At 35.9% G+C, this 26843-nt stretch overlaps 1 protein-coding gene across 1 annotated transcript; it reads right to left on the reverse strand.

Moving 5' to 3' along the window:
• Window positions 1–5364: 5364 nt before the first annotated feature.
• On the reverse strand, window positions 5365–6318 carry LOC131938096 (gastrula zinc finger protein XlCGF8.2DB-like). Its single transcript, XM_059295992.1, has one exon. It carries the CDS (start codon window positions 6313–6315, stop codon window positions 5365–5367), a length of 951 nt encoding a protein of 316 aa, XP_059151975.1. The 5' UTR covers window positions 6316–6318.
• Between the last annotated feature and the right edge of the window lie 20525 nt (window positions 6319–26843).

Raw genomic sequence — 26843 nt, forward strand, 5'->3', positions numbered from 1 at the left:
ATATATTCATTGGTAGATTAAACACATTAATTATAAAAGTTTAGAACAATGACTTTACTAATAGTAAAAAAAAGATTTATCTTCTTTTTACAATAATGTTTTCAATTATTGTTTCTTAAGGCCTAGATGTAAATGATAAAGTTGACTATCAGGATCTCGCGGGGCACAGGGCAGGTGAAGTAGAGTTCACCTATTTCTATGTTCTCAACATATGAAGGGATAGTGTGGTCAGAGCCATGCTCGGCCGGAATCGTTTTTAAAAAAATACAAACATGTCTGAGACTTGGCGGGACACTGGGCAGGTGAAGTAGAGTTTAGTTGAGTTTTTAAAATATAAAAAACGTCTTTTTGAATGTGAGGTCTGGTTATTTTGGGATGATAAGTGCTGACAGACGGGATGTTATTTATGGATGACCCCCGAAACCCACAATTATCTAACTAGATAACAGGTAGTATAGTAAATATTAAACATTCTAATTAATAAGTTTTATTCGACACTATTGTTAATAAAATGTATCTAAGCGAAAATATTATTTGACATTGACCAGTTTAATATGTTTTAGCAAAAGCGGTGTATTTAATATGTTTTAGCAAAATTGGTGTATTTAATATGTTTCTTCACGTTCTTTTGTTGACGTATGAAAAAGAGAAAAAAGTTCTACCAACAATACAAAAATTTAAGTCGTTACATAAATAAACCCTACTCTGTAACTTATAATAAGACAATGCTATGCAGGTACATGCACGACATGTGGTGTTTATTTTTTTATATTTCTGGAATCTATAGCGGTGACGGAATGATGGAAGGAAGGGCGAAAGAATGGAAGGAAGTAAGGAAGGACTGACACACTCTCAGATTTAACCTAAATTCATTATTAAACATGAATTTTTAAGTAGGCGTACTCAAGAAACTGCATTATTGTATAAATATTTTAAAAATCGAAAAATCATTTCATTTTTTTCCCCTCAAATAGTAACCTAGTAACTGGCAAAAAAAAAAAATGAAAATATGACCAAAATTATTTTAAATTTTCTTGCGACATGTTTTGCAGGCAGTTGTTTAACAAACGCTTTGGTCGCTAAAAAATGCAAATATAAGATATCTCATGCGCGACCACAGTCCCGTTTCCTACTTTTCGCCGCTAAACCTAAATCATACAGTCGGAATTCAAGTTTCAACTCGACTTTTAAACTGCCTTTTATTAGGCTTTTTATTAGGCTTGAATATTAGACCTTTACGTATTTCTCACACTTAGACTTAGTTGCTTCACTGAAATATGTCTAAAATTTATTATCTCCAAAATTTCTAAATTGTTTTTACATTCTTTAAAACCAATAGAATATAAGTACAAGTAGTCCAAATATTTGTAAGGAAAGGGGGTCGATTACAGATTCATTAAATTCAATAAATGTGCTGAGGAACTGAAACTATAGTGGCGCCACATTACAAATAGCGGAAATATACTGCTTATCAAGTATTTGTAATTTGCGACGAAAAAATATTTCACAAACTTCTTCAAATAGGGTAGCTGTAACATTGTCTGTAACAACAAATGTTAATTCAGGCTTTTTTTTCTTCATTTTTTTTTTTTTTTTTTTTGCATTCGGGCAGCTTTCCTTTCGGGCAAACGGCATTCGGGCACTTGTGTTTCTGGAGTTTCTTGAAGATTCATCCATTTTGAGTTGTAAAAAACTATTTTTGGACCACATTGCTTTAAGGCAGGGGTCTCCAAACTACGGCCCGCGGGCCGGATGCGGCCCGCGATGTCCTCTCATCCGGCCCGCGGAGATCTTTTTGTCCACGGAAAAAACGTTTGTTGGTGATGGCCGAGAAACTTTACGCAGAAAAATTAAAGACATTCCTGGAAGAAACTGGCCCCCGAACTGAAATTTGATAGTTAATGCGGCCCTCGGACTGAAAAGTTTGGAGACCCCTGCTTTAAGGCATGAATTAATTGTTTCAAAACAACTTATTTCTTGGTCAACTTATTTTTTGGCCAACTTATTTCTTGTTCGACTTATTTCTTGGCCAACTGATTTCTTGGTCGACATATTTCTTGGCCGACTTATTTCTTGGCCGACTTATTTCTTGTTCGACTTATTTGTTGGCCAACTTATTTCTTGGCTGACTTATTTCTTGGCCAACTGATTTCTTAGTCGACAGTAAACGCGAAAATGTGACAATATGGCAAATTGAAAAATTAAAATTTAGCTCGCTTACTCTTCGTGATTACTTCAATTACACGCTTACTATTCGTGATTATTTCTATTACACGCTTACTATTCGTGATTATTTCTATGACACGCTTACTATTCATGATTATTTCTATTACACGCTTACTATTCGTGATTATTTCTATGACACGCTTACTATTCGTGATTATTTCTATGACACGCTTACTATTCATGATTATTTCTATTACACGCTTTCTATTTGTGATTATTTCCATGACACGCTTACTATTCTTGATTATTTCTATGACACGCTTACTATTCTTGATTATTTCTATGACACGCTTACTATTCGTGATTATTTCTATGACACGCTTACTATTCAAAATTATTTTTATTACATGCTTACTATTCTTAGTGATTATTTCTATTACACGCTTACTATTCGTGATTATTTCTATGACACGCTTACTATTCGTGATTATTTCTATGACACGCTTACTATTCATGATTATTTTTATGACACGCTTACTATTCGTGATTATTTCTATGATATGCTTACTATTCGTAATTATTTCTATGACACGCATACTATTCTTGATTATTTCTATGCCACGCTTACTATTCGTGATTATTTCTATGAAACACTTACTATTCTTGATTATTTCTATGACACGCTTACTATTCTTGATTATTTCTATTACACGCTTACTATTCGTGATTATTTCTATGACACGCTTACTATTCAAGATTATTTCTATGACACGCCTTCTATTCGTGATTATTTCTATTACACGCTTACTATTTTTGATTATTTCTATGACACGCTTACTGTTCGTGATTATTTCCATGACACGCTTACTATTCATGATTATTTCTATGACACGCTTACTATTCGTGATTATTTCTATGACACGCTTACTATTCGTGATTATTTCTATGCCACGCTTACTATTCGTGATTATTTGTATGACACACTTACTATTCGTGATTATTTCTATTACACGCTTACTATTCGTGATTATTTCTATGAAACTCTTTTTATTCGTGATTATTTCTTTTACACGCTTACTATTCGTGATTATTTCCATGACATGCTTATTATTCGTGATTATTTCTATGACACGCTTACTATTCGTGATTATTTCTATGACACGCTTACTATTCGTGATTATTTCTATGACACGCTTACTATTCATGATTATTTCTATGACACGCTTACTTTTCTTGTTTATTTCTATGACACGCTTACTATAAGTGATTATTTCTATGAAACTCTTTTTATTCGTGATTATTTCTTTTACACGCTTACTATTCGTGATTATTTCCATGACATGCTTATTATTCGTGATTATTTGTATGACACACTTACTATTCGTGATTATTTCTTTTGCACGCTGACTATTCGTGATTATTTCTATGACACGCTTACTATTCATGATTATTTCTCTTACACGCTTACTATTCATGATTATTTCTATTACACGCTTTCGTCACCTAACTCATTTCAAAAGTTAGAAACAAAAACTGCAGCAAATGTTGTGAATTTATTTATTGCATACAGAAAAATATGTATGACGAAGAAAAAAATGCATTGAAATGTATAGCTTGAAATTTTAATTTGAAATCATATGAATAGTGGAAGTAGCTATATTAAAGAAATGATGGGGAAGTTTTGGAGTTAAAATACCACTTCCTAGGGTATTATAACTAGATGATCCCTTAAAGCACTTGACTTACATGATATTATGTACTAAATATTTTAAGAATTTTATTAGCAGATGGCAGCCAAACTAGGATTGAACATACCAACAGTCACTGTAACTTAGACATACGAACACACCATTTTTTGTAATGTATAGGTTTTACTCTTAAGTTATTACATATAAAAAGAATAAAGCAGCCTACTGAACGGCATATATAGAACTTCTCGTCTCTTATGCTTGAGCTCCATTAGATTTGTAAAAACAAATCCCCCCCCCCCAGTTCTCCCGATAGGCCCCTACCAGTGGCGTAGACAGGGACGTTTAGGGGGACATTATAACAATCCCCCCCCCCCCCTCCCCCCCCCATGGACCGCCAAGTAAAACATTTTTTTATCATAATACTACTGTAACTTATTTAAATCTACAGCTGTCGACGAAATATTCCTAAAAAAAACAAATCTTCCAGTAAATATGAAGGTGGTCACAAAAGCAAGGATCAGACAATTAGTAGCTGGCTACGTCTTTTAAAAAAATATGTATAGGCTAATTCTCCGGGTGATTTGCCTATTAACACGTACGAGACTTGACAGTTTCAAATTTGCTGACAGATCACTGGCTATGACAGACATCTTGGAAGACCTTGTCGGCTGAGCCAGCATAAGCCGTATTACCAACTTACACTTAGCTGATGACATACCATAGCAGGCAATCATACGTACTGATAAAATTAGCATGGAATTAATTGCTGACAAGACATTAATCATGACCAACAACCCAAATGATGTAGTGGCAGACAGACCAATTGTATCGGATGAGGAAGAAAGCAAGAAATACATGCAAGACAAACAAGCACAGAACTCAGTAAGTTAATAGTCATTGGGAGTGATAATAAGACTTCTCCTAGAACATACATGACACGCATGCGGTCACTGGTCATGTCTGTCTCCCTATGTGTATGCGAGGTATGTATTTTGGAATTTGTCGCATTCGGGTCAAAGATATTGTATGCTGATCGTGTGGGTCCTATATGTAATATGTGGTGATTGCGTGGGTCATGTGGGTATTATGTGGTGTTCGTATGGGTCGTACATGTAATATGTGGTGATCGTGTGGGTGTTACATGTAATATGTGGTGATCGTATGGGTCGTACATGTAATATGTGGTGTTCGTATGGGTCGTACATGTAATATGTGGTGATCGTGTGGGTGTTACATGTAATATGTGGTGATCGTATGGGTCGTACATGTAATATGTGGTGATCGTATGGGTCGTACATGTAATATGTGGTGATCGTATGGGTCGTACATGTAATATGTGGTGATCGTATGGGTCGTACATGTAATATGTGGTGATCGTATGGGTCGTACATGTAATATGTGGTGATCGTGTGGGTGTTACATGTTATATGTGGTGATTGTGTGGGTCATGTGGGTATTATGTGGTGATCGTATGGGTCATGTGGGTATTATGTGGTGATCGTATGGGTCATGCGGGTATTATGTGGTGATCGTATGGGTCATGTGGGTCAAACAAGGACTTGGGTTGACCTGTGATCCCGTGTGACAGGCGAGACGCCATCTTACCGGTAGCTCTAGCATTACATTCAGTGACTAAGTTAATGGGATCATTAGTCTCGTCAGTGACTAAGTTAATGTTGTTATTTGTCACGTCGTTGACGCTACCAACAGCGACGCCATGGCTAATGTTATCATCAATATCAACCTCATAATCTTCCAGATCATCTGTCGGGCTAAGCGAAGAGTGCCCATGCCATGTCGACAGGAACATCTTGTCATCGCCTTGGTCAGCAGCAGTGGCAGCCCGCGACACTAAGTTCTTTCCTAACCTCTCTTCAGCCGACATTTCATCTACCAAGTCTTCTGTCGAGCCACCAGGGCTCATAATTTGAAGTCTAGCATGTATTCTTTTATGACGTTCCAAATTACTTTTGTGGCTTGTGGCATAGTCACAACTCGGGCACGTATAGTCCTTTTGCCCGCTATGAACAGAGAGATGTCTTTTTAACAAAGCTTTCCGGCAGAAGCGTCGGCCACAGAAAGGGCAAGAGTAACCGTTATGATGAAAGATGGCAATATGGTCTCGAAGCGAAGCTTTGGTAGCGAATGTCACGCCACAACATTCGAGTTGTTTGTCACACGCCTGATGCATGGTGGAAATGTGACGCTTGAGATTGTTGCGTCGATCCGTCACGTAACGGCAATGGGGGCACGGAAACAGTTTGCCTCGAAACGTGGAGCAGACAAGCATGGCCAACTCCAGATTTCTAGATAAGAAGGTCGGCTTTAGCGTGGCAAGTTCTCTAGCCAATTGTGTTTGGCTGGCTGCTTGTAGGTGTACCTGGTTGGCTGCCTGTAGCTGAGATATATTAAAAAACTTAAAGTCTTCGCAGACTGGAAAAAAGAGAGAGGGATACATAGGACATGAAGTTGCTGGTAAAGTTGGCGCCACTCCATTGAGTAGACTGAGACCAGTGTGGTGGACTGGAAAGACAGGCAGGGTCTGTGCTGATCCTGATGGAATATGGGGGTTTTCTGTAAATCCTGATGGAATATGGGTTTTTTCTGTAAATCCTGATGGAATATGGGGTCTTTCTGAGTTCGTTGAGGTCGGGGGAGTAGTTCTGAAATGTACAAATTAGTATTCATGTAACGAAAATCGTTTATATCTTATATATTTATATATATATATATATATATATATATATATATATATATATATATATATATATATATATATATATATATATATGAACATTCGTATTTAGATAAAGCCTAACCTATAACGGCTAGTATTTAAATAAAAGCATGTTATTAAATGTATACTTTAGTTTTTTTTTTAATGATAGAGAATTTCCTGACTAATAATAATTGCGCACTAAATGAACACGGAAAATGTGGTAGAACTTTAGCTCGCCAGTATTGATCCCTGATGACAAAAGGCAAGTTTTAAGCAAGGATGGAAGCAAGTTAAATAAAAGCTTGCAATAAAAGGTTGCAGAAATTACTTTTTTCTAAAATTCGATTATATCAGTTGTAATACCAAGGGTTGGGGTTAGGGTTAGGGTTAGGGTTAGGGTTAGGGTTAGGGTTAGGGTTAGGGTTAGGGTTAGGGTTAGGGTTAGGGTTAGTAATAAGGAAATTGTGCAACGCCGCGGTGAATCTTTTTTAAATGTTTGGGTTAGGGTTAGGGTTAGGGTTAGGGTTAGGGTTAGGGTTAGGGTTAGGGTTAGGGTTAGGGTTAGTAATAAGGAAATTGTGCAACGCCGCGGTGAATCTTTTTTAAATGTGCCACCTTGTGAACAGAACAAAACCAAACACAAAAGAAAACACAAAAGAAAACACAAAAGAAAACACAAAAGAAAACACAAAAGAAAACACAAAAGAAAACACAAAAGAAAACACAAAGGCAAACACAATAACACACAACGCAAACAAAAACACACACAAACGCAATTACAAACGAGAACGCAACACGCAAACATAAACACCATTACAAACACAAAAGAAAAAACAAACACTAACACAATGCAAAACAAACTCAAACACAAACACTAACACTAACACAAAAAACACAAACTCAAACTAAAACTCAAGCTTAAAAGCAACACGCTATTACAAACGTAGACGCAAACGCAAACCCAAACACACAAGAAAGCACAAACAAAAGCGAAAACGCAAATACAAACACATAAAAAAACAGAAATGAAAACGCAAACAGATCACAAACACTAACACAAACGTAGCACACAAACACAAACAAAAACGAATATGCAAATACTAAAGAAAGTACAAACGCAAAGACAAACAGAAACTCAACCACAAACGCAAACGCAAACACCTTATCAAATGGCTTTATCAAATAAAAGGCTCTGTATTCCAACAATTAGGCTCCTCGCAATCTACATTTACATTTTTACTATCTCGTTTACAGAGTATAGAAGAGGTATTGTAATCGACGTTTTACACCTCCATGAGTCGGAAAAACATAGTGTTGCAATTTTGTCAGTATGTCCGAGTGTGTGTATGTATGTATGTGTGTATTTATGCTTGTGAACATGATAACTTGAATAAAGTTACAGCTGGGTTAAAGAAATTTTATATTTAAGTATTACTAGACTACCCGGTCATCCATTGGATAACTGTGTGTTTCGGGGGTCATCTACAAAACATCACTTCTGTCACTTATCGTCACAAAAAAACCAGACCCCACATTAAAAAAAAATGTTTTTTAAAATCTTTTAAAAACACCGATTTCGGCTGAGCATTGGTCTGACCACACTATCCTTTCATACACTGACATCACAGGTGACCTAATCCACACAATTTCACCTGCCCAGTGTCCCGCTATGTCTCAGACAACGTGTTTTTATAATTTTAAAAAACTATTCCGGTCGAACATGTCTCTGACCACAATATCCCTTCATATGCTTAGTACAAAGAAACAGATGAACTCTACTTCACCTGCTCTGTATCCCGCCAAGTTCAGATAGGCAACTTTATCATTCACATCTAAAAAAAATGATTTTTTTTTAAACTTTGACGTGATGTGTCTAGAACCCGTGCCACCCGCATAAAAGCCTATTACACTAACAACTTAGCTATTTAGACTCGTGACGTCACTGAATTTTTTTATAGTATAGTTTAATACTTTGAGTCTCCCTATGCAACTTGCTTTACGCTGATAGGCCAGATCTAGATCTAAGTCTAGTAACTTTCAAATTAAATTTTATCTTAAATTAGCCAATTCCATAGCTAAACAAACAAAGATTATATAAAACAATAAAGGTCTGAAATAGTTTAGTATGTAGAAACTCGTCATTATCTAAATCTATATAAAATTATCTATATTCTACGACTGGTTTGCTTAAGTCTAGATTAGCGTAGCTCTTGCTAGATCTAGATTAGACCTATTCTAGATCTAGATAGATAAATCACAAAGATTTATATAAAGTATTTAAGGACTAACGTAGTTTAATAAAGAAACTCAAAAATCTATTATGATTTCAAAAAGGATTGTATTTTGAACTAATTAAACTTTGGTTTGACCTAGATTCTAGATCTTGATCTATAAATAACTTTCTTGGACAGATTGTAGAGCTAGAGAAATTTATTGTAAAAATAAATGAAAAAGACTGTTGAAAATTGATATAAGTGTTTGAACGTAATAAAAATAGCAAACGCACGTATTGTTAAAGTTATAGCCGACAGAAAATTAGCTTTAAACCGCGTTTAAGATCTGAATAAGATGCGAAATCTTGTATTGGAGCCGCCATTTATTGTACTAAAAAGTAAACAAATCATGTGACGTCACTATTCACTCAAAGTAAAGTCGTTTTTCTAAACTTTTAAAATTAATGTGGTTAATCTACTAATAAATAAATCAATACATTAATTAATGTCTTTAAATAAATTTGTGATTAACAGTCTGTCTGAAAACAAAAATTGTTCTCTACCTACTTACTATTTTACAGCCCTACACATAGAGCAGATTCTCTCCATTACTCAATCAGACAAACAAAAAAAAAAAATATATTCAAACATGTATACAAACTTGAGTTTTAGTATAAAGATAGAAGATAGATATCAAATGTGTAGTTATGTGTCAACTTTTCAGAAATTTCAGGTAACTTATTCTACTTTTCGTTTGACAAAAGCCTATAACTTGAGTATTGTTGAAGATGGATAGGACTATAGGTATACGAAATTCCAAAATATAAATGTTAAAAATCTAATTCTCTGTCTTCTGTCAAACTTTTACCAATTTCTGTTGACCGGAATTAGTACAATACGCTAATTCCGACTTCTCAAAAAAAAAAAAAAAAAAAAAAAAAAAAAACCGCTTATCAATTTACAAAGTACTTATGTGAGCGGCTGGAGTGTGTTTATCTGTTATTATAATTATTTGTAACTAAGAAGGCGAATGTCGCTTTTTATGTTCCTTTGAGGATTGTTGTGGTTTTTAGTTAAGTAGTCCGCTATTATGGCGCTGATATTATTTTGATTTTACAATGGTTTGTAGCCTGGTTATTGTGTCTTGTTTATATTTTAATGTTATTATTTATGCAAACTTTGTTTTGGATTGTTGCTCCACTTTGCTTTATGTCCTGAATGTTTCTTATTATTGTATTAGGGAATATTTTCTTGTGCGTAGCATTGGTTCCTTTGTTCGTAGTATTGGTTTCTTGGTTCGTGAATGTAGTGTGTCGACATGGAGGGACATTCTGCTGGAATGTCGAGGCCTGTGTGTTGAAGAGTTTCTGTGTCACGTTTATGTGGTGTATGGACGGTGGTCCGAAATTGGGTGTTTTGTTCCGTTTAGTTCTGTTTTTTATGTCTCCAGTGTTCTGTTTTACCTAAATTCTAGTTTGTTTATAAGCTTGGTTCCATATTTATTTTGTTAAATAAATTTTATTATATTGTTTAAGTTTTTGTTTTATTTTTAGTAGTTTTATTATTTAGACTAAGGTTAGGTTATTAACCAGTCTGGGTTTAGCCGGACTTGCACTGACCGGACAGTAGTTAGATAAGCCTAGAAGGGTAGATTTTAAGGTATCCCCCCCCCCTAGCAGGGCTTACACTAATATTCCTCACTATTATGCAGTTTGTTTGCTATTCACTTGGTGCGCAATTCTTTTCTCTACGAGATTCTATTCTATTTTTTTTTAAAGTTTAAGTATCTAGACATTGATTAAAAATCATGTCTAGATCCCGAGTTGCAATTTTCCCCTTAATTCGAGAAAATTAAGGGGAGATCACTCCCGCTTTATTTAAAACGGTAACGCATCTCAAGCAGTTTTCCAAGTTAGAAACACAGAATCTCCAAATCTAGTCAAACACACCAAACTGATGCATATTTTTATGGGGCTTTCATAAAAATGTTGCCAATCGTGTATTTTTACACAAGTGCTTTGTTTTCAAGAAGTTTAATTAAATATGAAAAATGTGGTGACCAGAAAGAAGCGCAACGGAAAAAAACGCAAAGGAAAAAAACGCAAAAGAAAAAGCGCAACGGAAAAAAAGCGCAAACGGAAAAAAAACGCAAACAGAAAAAACGCACACAGAAAAAAGCGCAAACAGAAAAAGCGCAAACAGCAAAAAGCGCAAACAGAAAAAAGCGCAAACGGAAAAAGCGCAAATAGAAAAAAGCGCAAACGGAAAAAGCGCAAACAGAAAAAGCGCACTCAGAAGCAAGCGCAAATGGAAAAAGCGCAAACGGAAAAAAGCGCAAACAGAAAAAAGCGCACACAGAAAAAAGCGCAAAAAGAAAAAAGCGCAAACGGTAAAAAGCGCAAACAGAAAAAAGCGCAAACAGAAAAAAGCGCAAACAGAAAAAAGCGCAAACAGAAAAAAGCGCAAACAGAAAAAAGCGCAAACAGAAAAAAGCGCAAACAGAAAAAAGCGCACACAGAAAAAAGCGCAAACAGAAAAAAGTGCAAACGGTAAAAAGCGCAAACAGAAAAAAGCGCAAACAGAAAAAAGCGCAAACAGAAAAAAGCGCAAACAGAAAAAAGCGCAAACAGAAAAAAGTAGAGTTGACCTGTTTTTGTGAAGGACTAGTGTGATCAGATCCAGACAAAAACTTTTGAGGTGTGACGTCTTTTTTAATGTGGGTCTGATTTTTGTGTGTGAAGAAACGTGTCAGACATGATGTTATTTATGGATGACCCCCCTCCCCAAACCCACAGTTATCTAAAGGATGACGGATAGCCTAGTATATATATAAAGTAATGTGTGAGTGTGTGTGTCTGTCTGTGTGTCTTTATGCATTGCTAAAACTTTCACCCGATCGCCATGAAACTTTTTGAAGTTGTGTAGAATACCATTGGTGAGGTTTCTGCAAAATGTTTTTTTAATTAGCAGGAGTGGCGCCCCGGTAGGGCACCATTTGATTCTTCTCTATATACAGTATATAAAAATAAAAGTCTTTGTGGTTTGACATCGTTCATCCGATAGCCACGAAAGTTTGGGAAGTTGATTACAATGCTCCATGGAAGGGTTAGAGAGAAAAAATCTTTTTAATTTCGCAAGGGCGTCACACCGGGAGGGTGCGATTTTTCTCTATTTACGGTATATAAAAATATAAAAGTCGGATGCGGTTCAACACAGTTCATCCGAGTACCATGAAAATTAGGGGAGTAGATGAGAATACTTCTGAGAAGATTTCTACGAAAAACAAATAAAATTTCTTATGGTCAGCGCCCGGGAGGGTGCAATTTTCGTGAATACGCGTTTGGTGCCCAGAGTTCCAGAGCGGCGATGTTAGCATTAGGCATCAGTTAATGTGGCTTTCTGCGTAGCAGGTAGGGGTACTACTATATTTAGCGGTGAAATCTGAACAGGCGCTGGCGCCGGCGCCCTGTCAATTGCGCGACCTGAAGCACCCCGGGCTCCCATACGAGAACTATGGCGCCTACTGCAGGGTTTGATTTGGCACCCTGGGCTTTCCCGTGAGCGCAATGGCGCCTACGTTCGTTCTAAACAGTGCGATAAACAATGGATAAGATGGGACGTTATAGTCGCTCACTAAATTGAATCAGGCGCGGTCGCCGACGCCCCGGCAGGGTGCTACTAGGCGCCCTCGGTTATTCTTTTAGCAGCATGGCAACTACGTTAGTTTTTAAGGAGCCAGGGGCCATACGCCGCGCCCCTGCAGTAGTATATTCTGAGGCTCCCGAGAGCGATCCTATTCGTCCCTGACACCTGGGTGGTCACCTAGGTGTGTTCTACTTCGCTATTACGGTTAGTGATTAACGTGCACTCAAGGCTTTCATGCGGTAGTGTAGGTAAATACATGCCCCTATAAATATGATCCAAGCGCAGGTATTTGTTTACATTTAAATAACTCAGTGTTAGAAAACAAGGTCACATGTGTAAGACGCAATGATGAAACCCTCTTAAAATATTACGTCATATTTTATTCTATCTCCGCGGGGACGGGCACGATAGTATAATATTAAAAATAATCTAACCTTCCTTGTTTTGTGAATTAGATTAATTAAATACTATGCAAGTAAAATAATATCTGCTGACCAGTACTGACAAATGTGCTGAAGTGGTGAATGTACGCTAAGGAAGTTCATATACGATACATTTTTCTATTCGACACTTTCGAGATTAAGAAAGAGTGGTGACATGGTGGTCGGCTTGCAAAGAAACTTGAAAGGGAAAGAAATTGGCAAAAAGGGACAGAAAGGGACAGAAAGGGAAAGAAAGGGACAGAAAGCGTACGTTAGCCTCGTCCCAATTTTCGGATTTTTATAAAACTTACTTAATGGAGATAATTTAAAGGCTACAAGTTTACCATCACTTTTCTTGTAAAAGCAAAAACAAGTAAGCGTATATAAACCGAAGTTACTAGTGCTCAACTCTTTTTAATTCTATGTAGGATACAGAATAGTACTGGATAAAAGTTCTACCAATATCATAAACACACATTTTACATTTAAAAATCTGTACAGTAAATTTCGGCTCCTAACCAATGCCACAAAGAAGTACCGTGCATTTTGAAAGCCCACCACATATAGAAAAATTGACTTATTTGATTGTAGGGGGAAATATAACTCTGTCTTGGCAATTTTTAAAAAAAAATACATTTATAAATAACTTTTTTTTAATAAATATATAAATACATTTGGCGACAATTTTCGATCCCAATAGAGGACCTAAAACCGTTATAATACTAATGTGTGAACGTGTTACATGTCCCCTGTTGGGTTATCAAAGGGGAGCAACGAGTTACAGAAGTCAATACATTTCAAGTTTTGCCTATATAAATTCTATTTCGTTGCGGGGTGGGGGTGGGGGGGGGGGGGGGGAGTTGTACGCCCTCCACCTCCCCGATGGGATGCCTAGAAAAACTCTAGGTCTTAAACCTACATAGTGCAGTGGTTCTGGGTCTATATGATTCTATGAAATATGTGTCTTTAATCATTCAACTACTCGAAACATGCAGGTGTGCTTACAATCAGTTATTAAGATTGATGCTGATGTGTGATTGTGTTTATTGACTATTGATGGTGATGTGTGATTGTGTTTATTGACTATTGATGGTGATTAGTGATTGTGTTTATTAACTATTGATGGAATGATCGTGTGAGACGCCATTCACACGACATAGACAGTATGTTATATGGCTGTCGAAATGTTAAATAATCTAATATATAAAGCTCAATTCTGTATGTAATAAGTTTGTCGTTGACATACTTCGATGGATTTAAGTGTTAGATAATTAAAGTCCTTATGGTCTAAATTTATGAGTTAAAAAATTAATATTGAAAGTTTTGGGAAATAATTTTCATTTATCAAACTGAAAGTAATAATTTTCGGCATGTTCATTTAACACAAGTTTTAAAAAAATATCATCTTCTTAAAAAAATTCTAATTATGTCTTTATTTAGTCCTATAGCACTTACTTCCCTTTAATAAATTAGGAAAACACAATTACTTCCCTTTATAAAACCATTGCATTAGTGGAAAAGAATTTACTTTTTATTACTTTGTTTTGGTGTTGGGAAAAAAAATAATTACATAATTAGCGGGGATTGATCAAGTGCAAATGTAGGTATTTTACGGATAAGCTTGGAGTATTATAATTGTTCATTAAATTGAAACAGGCGCGTTCGTTTAAGTGAGTGCAAAAGATTATGAATAAGTTGGGGTACTATAGTCGTTTATTAAGCTAAAACAGGCGATTCCGCCCCGGGCTAGACTGTGAGCACTTTGCGTTTATAGTTCGCGTTAGTGTTTTCTTTGTATTTAGGTTGGGTTTGCGTTAGTGGTTGCGGTTTGATTTGGTTCGTTTTTGTTCTTTCTTTTTTCGTTTTTGTTTGTGTTTTTTTCTTTGGGTTTGTATTTGTGTTTTTGGGTTCCCAGAAAGAACCGCAACGGAAAAAAGCGCAACGGAAAAAAGCGCAAATAAAAAAGCGCAACGGAAAAAAACGCACACAGAAAAAAGCGCAAAGAGAAAAAGCGCACACAGAAAAAAGCGCAAAGAGAAAAAAGCGCAAACGGAAAAAAGCGCAAAGAGAAAAAAGCGCACACAGTTCAAAGTGAGTTTTCATACAAGCCCAACGCACTAATTAAGGTTGTCGCAAAATGTAACATATATGTAACATATGTCAAAGATGTCAATGAATTTTCATTAAAAAAAAGATGTCTAGTACAGTTTACGAAACTTACGAACTTCGCCGATACTTTTTTGGTGGGTAGTTTGGTAAGTATGTAGGCGGGTAGGTGGGTAGGTGGGTAGGTGGGTAAGTGGGTAGGTGGGTAGTTAGGTAGGTAGGTGGGTAGGTGGGTAGTAGGTAGGTAGGTGCGTCATGATGTGAAAAAATATTAAATACAAAATTGTTATTTTGGTGCGAATGAATGTTGTTACGAGAGATATGACGAATGCATATTTGATGACGCGGATGAAAGAGAGTGAAGTTTTGCCATAGGAACGGGTTGTTATAGTATGCAAGCTAGGTAGTTCGGACTAGGGAGAATGTGAAAGATACTTCGTGTTATGTCGATAGTTTTATGTTTATACGAGAATAGTTGAATAATTATTGACCAAGAAAATAAAAGGCATTGTGTAAAGTGATTATCGCCTGTATCGTGGTGATGGGAATGCAGATGGTAGTGGTACGCTTTAAATGGTAGTAGATCACGTGATCAAACACGACACTCTCACAGCAGCCCTAACAGTCATGTATAAATGTGTCATCTAGTCCATATGGTCTTTGTGCTAAATTTCTCTTTTGCACATTTTTCGTTGTGTTTTTTCTGGTTGTGCATTTTTCTGTTTCTGTTTGCGCTTTTTGCCGTTTGCGCTTTTTTCTGTGTGGATTTTTTCTGTTTGCGCTTTTTTCCGTTTGCGCTTTTTTCCGTTTGCGCTTTTTTCCGTGTGCGCTTTTTTCTTTTTGCGCTTTTTTCTGTTTGCGCTTTTTTCTCTTTGCGTTTTTTTCCGTTTGCGCTTTTTTCTCTTTGCGCTTTTTTCCGTTTGCGCTTTTTTCTGTTTGCGCTTTTTTCTGTGTGCGCTTTTTTCTCTTTGCGCTTCTTTCCGTTTGCGCTTTTTTCTGTGTGCGCTTTTTTCTCTTTGCGCTTTTTTCTCTTTGCGCTTTTTTCCGTGTGCCTTTTTTTCCGTTGCGCTTTTTGATTTGCGCTTTTTTCCGTTGCGCTTTTTTCCGTTGCGGTTCTTTCCGGCCACCGTGTTTTTGGTTGGTTTTGCGTTTGGATTTGGTTTGTTTTCGTTTGCTTTTTCGTTTTTTTTGGTGTTGTTATTGGTTGGTATTGGTGTTTGTGGTTGTGGTTGGGTTTGTTGTTAGGTTTTTGTTTTCGTTTGTATTTGTAATTGTGTTAGCGTTATGTTTGCGTTTTGTTGTTTGGTTTTGGTTGGTTGTGGTTTGGGTGGGTAATGCCGGGTTTATGATGATTACTAAACGCACAGGTGATAGTCTTTAACAGAAAGGTTTTTCACAGAAGCCAGAGCAGGGCATGGCCGGGACGGCTAGTCTAATATATAAAGCTCAATTCTGTATGTAACATGTAATAAGTTTGTCGTTGACATACTTCTATGGATTTAAGTGTTAGATTATTATTGTGCTCATAGTCTAAATTTATGAGTTAAAAAATTACTATTGAAAGTGTTGGGAAATAATTTTCATTTTTCAAACTGATAGTAATAATTGTCGGCATGTTCATTAAACACAATTTTTAAAAAATATCATCTTTTACAAAAATTCTAATTATATCTGAAAATTATTTATATTTAGTCCTTTAGTACTTACTTCCCTTTGATAAATTAGGAAAACACAATTACTTCCTTTTATAAAACATTGCATTAGTGGAAAAGAATTTACTTTTTATTACTTTGTTTTGGTGTTGGGAAAAAAATAATTACATAATTAGCGGGGATTGATCAAGTGCAAATGTTGTAGGTATTTTACGGTTAAGCTTGGAGTATTATAATTGTTCATTAAATTGAAACACGAGCGTCCGCCGGCGCCCCACCAGGGTTCAATTTGGCGCTCTGGGCTATCCTGTGAGCGCTATGGTGCATGATTTCGCTTTAAACAGTGCGATAGAGTATGGATAAGAAAGGTTACTATAGTCTTTAAGTGAATCGAATCCGGGCGTCCTCTGGTGCCCAGACAGGGTGCTATTTGGGGCCCCGGGCCTCCCGTGTTCGGTTTGGCGCCTACGTTCGTTTAAGTGAGTGCAAAAGACTATGAATAAGTTGGGGTACTATAGTCGTTTATTAAGCTAAAACAGGCGATTCCGCCCCGGGCTAGATTGTGAGCACTTTGCTTTTATGTTCGCATTAGTGTTTTCTTTGTGTTTAGGTTGGGTTTGCGTTAGTGGTTGCGTTTTGATTTGGTTCGTTTTTGTTCTTTCTTTATTCGTTTTCGATTGTGTTTTTTTCTTTGGGTTTTTATTTGTGTTTGTGGTTGGTTTTGCGTTTGGATTTGATTTGTTTTCGTTTGCTTTTTCATTTGTGTCTTTTCTTTGGGTTTGTGTTTGTGGTTGGTTTTGCGTTTGGATTTTGTTTGTTTTTGTTTTGCTTTTTCGTTTTTTTTCTTTGTGTTCGTATTGGTGTTTGTGGTTGTGGTTGGGTTTGTTGTTAGGTTTTTGTTTTCGTTTGCTTTTATGTTTGTTTTTTCTTTGTGTTTGTATTGGTGTTTGTGGTTGTGGTTGGGTTTGTTGTTAGGTTTTGTTTTCGTTTGTATTTGTAATTGTGTTAGCGTTATGTTTGCGTTTTGTTGTTAGGTTTTGGTTGGTTGTGATTTGGGTGGGCAATGCCGGGTTTATGATGATTAATAAACACACAGGTAATGGTCTTTAACAGAATGGTTTTTCACAAAAGCCAGAGCAGGGCCTGGCCGGGACGGCTAGTGTATATATATATATATATATATATATATATATATATATATATATATATATATATATATATATATATATATATATATATATATATATATATATATATAGGTCATAAAAAACATACTGTCTATCTGTATTGATAATGTATTTTCGACAGTTTTTTTTTTACGCTGAACTAATGAGGTGCTATGAGTTAGTGCGAAATCTACAGCGGTAACTTAATAGCTGTGATGTGCTTTATGTGCTAGTTTATGTAAAGGCTCCTTTGGTAGCGCCGAAGAGAGAGAGGAAGAAGAGAAAAAATAAGGCAGATAATGACGGGTCTCTCTCATAGCCAACCCATCCATCAGTGGGTTGTGCGCGCTCATCTCTGACAGATCTCGCCCTTTTCATTCAAAGAACTTGGTCATACTTGAGCAGTCATAGTTCCCGGTCTATGAGCTTGGGGGCGGGGGGAAAATAGTTTAGTATGTTATAGTATTGTATCCCACTTAAGACTGGTGTATGGGGTGGGGCAAATATATTTCAGTATGTTATAGATGTCTTCTACTTAACACTGGTGTATGGGGGTAGGTCTCAAGCAATCAGATTTTTTATTTACAATACTTTAACATCAAGCGTAATAGAATCATTGAAAAAACTGCCTGAATTGTGGGCCTTTAGTCGGAAGATCATGTGGTCTCGGGAAAATAACGTCAACGGTAAAAAAGATAACTGCCGCGATAACAATCAGTCAATATAGTTCATCCGGTAGGATAGCCAGTTCGCCAGAGGGAATAAATAAACACATGTAGAATATGGAATCGTCTAACGCCTCAAGTTAGTCACGGCCAAAGTAGTTTCAAATTAATATATATAGGAGAAATATATTTATATAGGTGAACATATATTTATCTAGGTGAAAATATATTTATATAGGTGAAAATATATTTATATAGGTGAAAATATATTTATCTAGGTGAAAATCTATAATATAAGCGGGCTGTGTCTGTCATTCCTTCCTTCCTTCCTTCCTTCCGTCCGTCATCGCTATAGATTTTGGGACTATAAAAGTAAACTGCGCACCACGCTGTGCTTTTCAGTGCACCGCAGTGTCTTATTATATGTATTAGAGTAGGGTTTGTTTATATAGCGGCAAAGAGCTATTTTATAATTTCCACTGTTTGTACAATTTTGCATAACGTAAAGAGAATATTAAATACACGCACATTGCTAAAACATATTAAAAGGATCAATGTCAAATATAGTTTTCGTTAATATTCCCAGAATAAAATGGATATATTATCATGAAATTAGGTCGAAAAAACTAATTAATTCAACTTTTTTTTGGTCTTTTTTTTGCAAGGGAGGTAATTTGAAAATATATTTAACTCATCAATATCTAAGTTAATTTTTTTTTTATTACTACCGCATTGATTATTATATGTTAAGGTTCATAATTAAAATAGAAAAATGTTAAGATTATTTATATTATTTATTATTATTTTCTAATTAGTCTATGATTTCTCAAAAATCACTATCTTTTTGCTTTTGTTTTTCGGTGTTATGAAAACAGATGGTGAAATTAGACTTTTTGAGAAGAATGGAACGGCTCTCTCTGAACTCGGACGTATGGGAAAATGTTTTTTTTTTAATATTCAACTCACTCTCAATAATTTAAGTTAATTTTTTTTATTACTTCCACATTGATTATTATATGTTAAGGTTCATAAGTAAAATAGAAAAATGTTAAGATTATTTATATTATTTTCTAATTAGTCTATGATTTATCAATATCACTATTTTTTGTTTTTGTTTTTCGGTGTTAACAGATGGTGAAATTTTAGAATTATAGTATAGAGAATGCTGAAAAGGCTCTCTCTCTGGGCGCGGACGCCTGTGAAAAGCGTGTTTTTCGGTGGTGATTCTAATTACATTACCAATGTGTTTTCTTAGAACCATAAAAGTAAACACCACTTGCCGTACATTTATTTGCATCGCATTGTTTTATTGTAAGTTATGGAGTAGAATCTATTTATGTGACCTAAATAAAGGCTCTCTTTGGGCGCGGACGCCTAAATAAGCGTGTTGTTTGGTGGTGATTCTAATGTTGTGGCTGTGGTTGTGTTGTGGTTGTGTTGTGGTTGTGTTGTGGTTGTGTTGTGTTGTGGTTGTGTTGTGGTTGTGTTTTGTTTGTGTTGTGGTTGCGTTGTGGTTGTGTTGTGGTTGTGTTGTGGTTGTGTTTTGTTTGTGTTGTGGTTGCGATGTGGTTGCGATGTGGTTGTGTTGTGGTTGTTTTGTGGTTGTGTTGTGGTTGTGTTGTGGTTGTGTTGTGGTTGTGTTGTGGTTGTGTTGTGGTTGTGTTGTTGTTGTGTTGTGGTTGTGTTGTGGTTGTGTTTTGTTTGTGTTGTGGTTGCGTTGTGGTTGTGTTGTGGTTGCGATGTGGTTGTGTTGTGGTTGTGGTTGTGTTGTGTTTGTTTTTGTGCTGTGTTTTTGTTTTTGTTCTGTTCCAAAGTTGTACATTTAAAAAGATTTACCGTGGCGGAGCACGGGATGCAGCTAGTATATCTATATAGGTGAAAATATATTTATCTAGGTGAAAATATATTTATATAGGTGAAAATATATTTATATAGGTGAAAATATATTTATATAGGTGAAAATATATTTATATAGGTTAAAATATATTTATATAGGTGAAAATATATTTATATAGGTGAAAATATATTTATATAGGTGAAAATATATTTATCTAGGTGAAAATATATTTATATAGGTGAAAATATATTTATATAGGTGAAAATATATTTATATAGGTGAAAATATATTTATATAGGTGAAAATATATTTATATAGGTGAAAATATATTTATATAGGTGAAAATATATTTATCTAGGTGAAAATATATTTATCTAGGTGAAAATATATCTAGAAGAAAATATTTATCTAGGTGAAAATATATTTACGTTGGTGAAAATATATTTATTTAGGTGAAAATAAATGTATTTAGGTAAAATATTTTTGTCTAGGTGAAACTAAATGTATTTAGGTAAAATATATTTATCTAGGTGAAAATAAATGTATTTAGGTAAAGTATATTTATCTAGGTGAAAATAAATGTATTTAGGTAAAAAATATTTGGTATAACGACATCCTAGTGAACTGAATCACAGGCAGGGTGAGCATTTAAAGAAGAAATTGGATTGTATTTGCTAGTGCAGTAGCCATAGCCTGGTTGTAACAAGCTGAAAGTCTGAAGACAACGCTACAGCTCATGTGCCAAGTTGCTTTAACAGATCGAACAAAATCTGTAGTTACACCGTCACATTCGACAACCCAAGCCTAACCGCACAGATTAGGTCATGAGTCACCACATATTAGGCCATGTGTCACCAAATATTAGGTCACGTGTCAACCCGGTTTAGCTGTGAGTAGTTGAAGAGAACGAACCTTAAAAAATTCTAACAAACTGAAAACTTTTCAAAGTTCACAAAGAAAAAAAAAACAGGGAGTGATCTCCCCTAAACTCTCTCGGATATTCTAATATAAAACTACGAGGGATGGCAACTCAGGACATAGACAATATTTGTAATCCATTTTTAATTACTTAAACTTTTTATAATAGAATGGAATCTCTAAAAAAAAAAAGAATTGCACCCTAAGTGAACGCCTAATAAAATGTGCATAATAGTGCGTAATATTATTAGTACTTTATAAATTTACGTGCGTTTTTTGAGAAATCGGAAATAGCGTAAATTAGTACTTCCGGTCAACAGAAATTACTCAAAATTGGAAAGAAGGTAGGGAATTAGATCTTTTACTTACGTGTGAAATTTCATTTATCTATCTGAAATAGTACTCAAGTTATAGGCTTTTGAAAAATTCAAAGTAGAAAAAGTACCACTTCCGGTTATCGGAAATCGCTCAAAAGTTGATATGGATCTACGATTTTGATACAATACTTATATATGAGATTTCATCAACCTAGCTGTAACGATACTTAAGTAATCGTGTTTACACACAGCCACACACACAGACAGACAGACAGACATACGGACAAGATTGCAAAATTATGTTTTACCGTATCAGTGAGGTGTAAAACGTCGAGATTTGTAAATATCTCGATTTTTTTTGCACGATTACAATAATTTCTCTATACTTCGTATATACGAGAAAGTAAAAATGTGGATTGACACTACACTTATTAAATTATTATGAATACAATGCTTTTTCCAACTGAATTAATAGGTGTATTTTATATATATATATATATATATATATATATATATATATATATATATATATATATATATATATATATATATATATATATATATATATATATGTACTGGTCTCTGTGATCAGCATATACCCGGCACTTCCCACCCTAACCACAACCAACCAAAACCAAAAACAAAACGAAAACGAAAACATAACGCAAACAAAAATACAAACACAAACACAAATAAAATAAAACCCACAAACGTTAAAGCAAACGAAAACCAACCAAATCCAAACGCAAACCCAATCATAAACGCAAATCCAACTATACAAAAAGAAAACACAAACGCAAACATAAACGCAAAGTGCTCACAGTCTACCCCGGGGCGCAAAATTGCACCATGCTGGGGCGCCGGTGGAACCGCTATTTCAGCTTAGTAAACAGCTATATTACCCCAACTTATTCATAGTCTTTTGCACTCACTTAAACGAACGTAGGTGCCAAAGCGAATACGGGAAGGCCCGGGGCGCCAAATAGATTTCTGTCTGGGCGCCGGAGGACGCCCGGATTTGATTAATTTAAAGACTATAATAACCATATCTTATGTAATTGTTTCTTCGGTAATAAAATTTTAAACTGCTAATTGTACTGTTAAAAACGTCTGCTTAAAAAAAAGGTACGCACTACGGTGACGTAAAAAAAGGCAACGTTCAGCATGTTTGGAGCGACCGACAGAAACGAATTCCCCTTTGTGCGCAAAAAAAAGACAAATAATAACCTGCGGGAATTCCCGTTCCCGAATAAAGATTTCTATTGTTACTTTACCTGTCTTTGATAAAAAAATAATAATAATAGAAAACAGTACGTTCAGTGTATAAAATAAATAAAAGACAGTATTTAAAATACCTACGACATTTCACTTGATCAATCCACGCTAATTATGTAATTTTTTAAAGGCCTATATGATATAAAAAGCATATTTGTATAGCTCAGCAATGTTATATTGAACCACAGCGCTCACAACCTAGCAGGCTGTTTAAATTTTAGACTATTAAAAAGGAGAGTGCTAAAACATGACCGTGCAGTTCGTTTTTTTCTACTCACTAGCATAGTGGGACTCTAGTGACTGTAGTGACTGTAGTGACTGTAGTGACTCTAGTGACTAGTGACTCTAGTGGCTCTAGTGACTCAAGTAACTCTAGTGACTAGTGACTCTAGTGACTCTAGTGACTCTAGTGACTCTAGTGACTCTAGTGACTCTAGTGACTAGTGACTCTAGTGACTCTAGTGACTCTAGTGACTCTAGTGACTAGTGACTCTAGTGGCTCTAGTGACTCAAGTAACTCTAGTGACTAGTGACTCTAGTGACTCTAGTGACTCTAGTGACTAGTGACTCTAGTGGCTCTAGTGACTCAAGTAACTCTAGTGACTAGTGACTCTAGTGACTCTAGTGACTCTAGTGACGCTAGTGACGCTAGTGACTCTAGTGACTCTAGTGACTCTAGTGACTCTAGTGACGCTAGTGACGCTAGTGACTCTAGTGACGCTAGTGACTCTAGTGACTCTAGTGACTCTAGTGACGCTAGTGACTCTAGTGACTCTAGTGATGCTAGTGACTCTAGTGACTCTAGTGACTCTAGTGACGCTAGTGACTCTAGTGACGCTAGTGACTCAAGTAACTCTAGTGACTGTAGTGACTCTAGTGACTCTAGTGACGCTAGAGCAATTGGCGCTCAGATCTATTCGTCTAACTAATACAATACCACCATCGAGGTTTCAGGAAAATATTTTTTGAACAAATTTTCTTTTTTCTTTTTGTTTGGATTTCGATCCCCACAAAAATGCCCCCCCCCCCCCCACCTCCAAGTTAGATTGTCCCTTTATCAGACAATACTAAGGGGTGACTGCGAAGGTTTAGGGTTAGATTGGTTACCTTAGGGTTAGGGTTAGATTGGTTACCTTAGGGTTAGATTGGTTACCTTAGGGTTAGATTGGTTAACTGAGGGTTATTGTTAGATTGGTTACCTTAGGGTTAGATTGGTTACCTTAGGGTTAGATTGGTTACCTTAGCGTTAGATTGGTTACCTGAGGGTTAGATTGGTTACCTGAGGGTTATTGTTAGATTGGTTACCTTAGGGTTAGATTGGTTACCTTAGGGATAGATTGGTTACCATAGGGTTAGATTGGTTACCTTAGGGTTAGATTGGTTACCTTAGCGTTAGATTAGTTACCTTAGGGTTAGGGTTAGATTGGTTACCTGAGGGTTATTGTTAGATTGGTTACCTTAGGGTTAGATTGGTTACCTTAGGGTTAGATTGGTTACCTTAGCGTTAGATTAGTTACCTTAGGGTTAGGGTTAGATTGGTTACCTGAGGGTTATTGTTAGATTGGTTACCTTAGGGTTAGATTGGTTACCTTAGGGTTAGATTGGTTACCTTAGGGTTAGATTGGTTACCTTAGGGTTAGATTGGTTACCTTAGGGTTAGATTGGTTACCTTAGGGTTAGATTGGTTACCTTAGGGTTAGATTGGTTACCTTAGGGTTAGATTGGTTACCTTAGGGTTAGATTGGTTACCTTAGGGTTAGATTGGTTACCTTAGGGCTAGGGTTAGAGAAAGAGTAAAGCAGGTTCAACTCAGTAATGTTGCCTTCTGTATGAAGAACTTAGAAAACATTTTAAATTATGTTATTCGGGTCTGTGGTCAGCTCATTAGACTGTGTAATTGCTGTCTAATTACTTACCCAAATGTAAGAGGCCTAAACATCTTGTAGCGTCTGCCGTCCATCACCGTCAAGTTGAAGTTGTAGTCCGTTTGAAGACTGGCTTAGATTCGTTTGGTTTCACGTGAAAGATTCATCTGGGCACTAATCTTGTTTCTATTCACTGGAGTGTGGCACTAGCTGCAGCTAACTGGAGTGTGGCACTAGCTGCAGCTAACTGGAGGCAAATCAAGCAACAAGTTGAGGGCTCAATGAAGCTCCGAATGCCCAGCGCTGGCTCAGGCCGATTAGAATTGGTTGACGCCGCCCTCTCCGCTGACAGGGTCTAGAAATATGGGCGGAGTTTGCTGCTGGGGGAAGAATTCTATCGTTGATTGGCAGTTGCCTCGACTACAAACACAAAGGTTAATTATATTCATTGTGTTCGCTACGACACTAACTTCAACCACTCTCAGGCGTAGTTAAGGGAGAAGGGGCAGGGAGGGCGGCCGCCCCGGGCGCCTACCCTAGAGGGGCGCCAAAAGGGGTAAAAAAATTTAAAGCTTATTTTAAGCTGCAGTGTTGAATTATTAACATTCTAAATTAAGAAATGTAATGGCTACAATCCTTTACATGGTGATTTAGCTATTTTCTACCTTGATTGTGTGACCGTGAAATATGTACCCTTTAGAAACAATGACCGGAAAAAAAAAACGCTTTCCCACTTTTCCTAGTGAAGTTGGGGGGGGGGGGGGGGGGGGGGGGTGCGCGCTTTTTAGAAGACTAAAATCGGAAAAATAAGTTACACTAAATTAGTGAGTAGATAACCGTTATCAATTAGAAAATAAACCCATTGTACTAAAGCGTAGGAAGTTATTACGCATTTTTTTCGCTGCTGATTCTAATCAGAACGTCATGTGCGGTGCCACTGTCATTAAACCGGTTATTACTACTTCTTCAACCAGTACAATTAGTTCTGCATTTGTTGTTGACTGTGTCTGAGAAGGCAAAGTACATCTGATAAATCCAAGACTTCGAGCTGTTGTGTCCGTTAGATTCCAATTTGTTTCCTCTAACTTGTTTTACTATACAACCAACCAGTCAATTTTTTTTCTGACATTACTTATCATTTTGTAAAGGATGATACATCGGGCACCCGACAACTTTGCTTTATATATTATAGAGATTAGCAAATTGCTTAGATAAACATAGATTTCAATAAAGTAATTAAGGCCTGATATACTTTAGTAAAGAAATGTATTATTTGAATAGATTCTAGATTGTAGATCATCTAGATCTACAACTAGAATCTCTAGATCTAGATGATCTAGAATATCTAGATCTAGAATATCTAGATCTAGAATCCAAATAGAATTTTTTTTTAAAGTTTAGCCCGAGCAAAATTGTATTGTATAAATTTTATAGCGTACGTAGCTCTAAATCATATTTGAATGAAATAGTTCATTTCTTTATTTTATTCTAAATTCGGAAGATGACGTTATCAGTTTCGTGCTCTTTTTTTTAATTAAACAATAAGCGACGTCATTGTTAAATGCGTTCTTGTCCCAAGTATAAACATTTTTCCGGTTGCATAATTAAAATTGTTTTTCTACATTCGAATACGCCTTAATTTTTTTATTTTTCTTCTTTAAATAAAATTCTGGTTATACATTTAAAACATCTAACATATTATTTTCAACAAAAGTACGTATAAAGTTCTTCATATATCGCTGCAGATTCTGATATGATGTCCGGTGAAAATATTTTGCGGACAGAGAGAGAGAGAGAGAAGAGAGAGAGAGAGAGAGAGAGAGAGAGAGAGAGAGAGAGGTGCGTACATGGGCTATTATATATTAGGATATATATATAAATAAATAAATAAATAAATAAATAAATAAATAAATAAATAAATAAATAAATAAATAAATAAATAAATATATATATATATATATATATATATATATATATATATATATTAGTGGTAACGGGGATAAGGCGGGAAGGGGGTGGGGCAGATACGTAGCTCTTCTTCTTCTGCGTACTTAATTTAGTTTATGGCGGAGGATTTAAACACGCGCGGTCGAACCCAACCACAACCACAAACACCAATACAAACACAAAGAAGAAACAAACAAAAAAGCAAACGAAAACAAAAACCTAACAACAAACCCAACCAC

Source organism: Physella acuta, unplaced genomic scaffold (genome assembly GCF_028476545.2).
Source record: "Physella acuta isolate Inbredline_101_S28 unplaced genomic scaffold, ASM2847654v3 ptg000233l, whole genome shotgun sequence".
Lineage (NCBI taxonomy): Eukaryota > Metazoa > Mollusca > Gastropoda > Physidae > Physella > Physella acuta.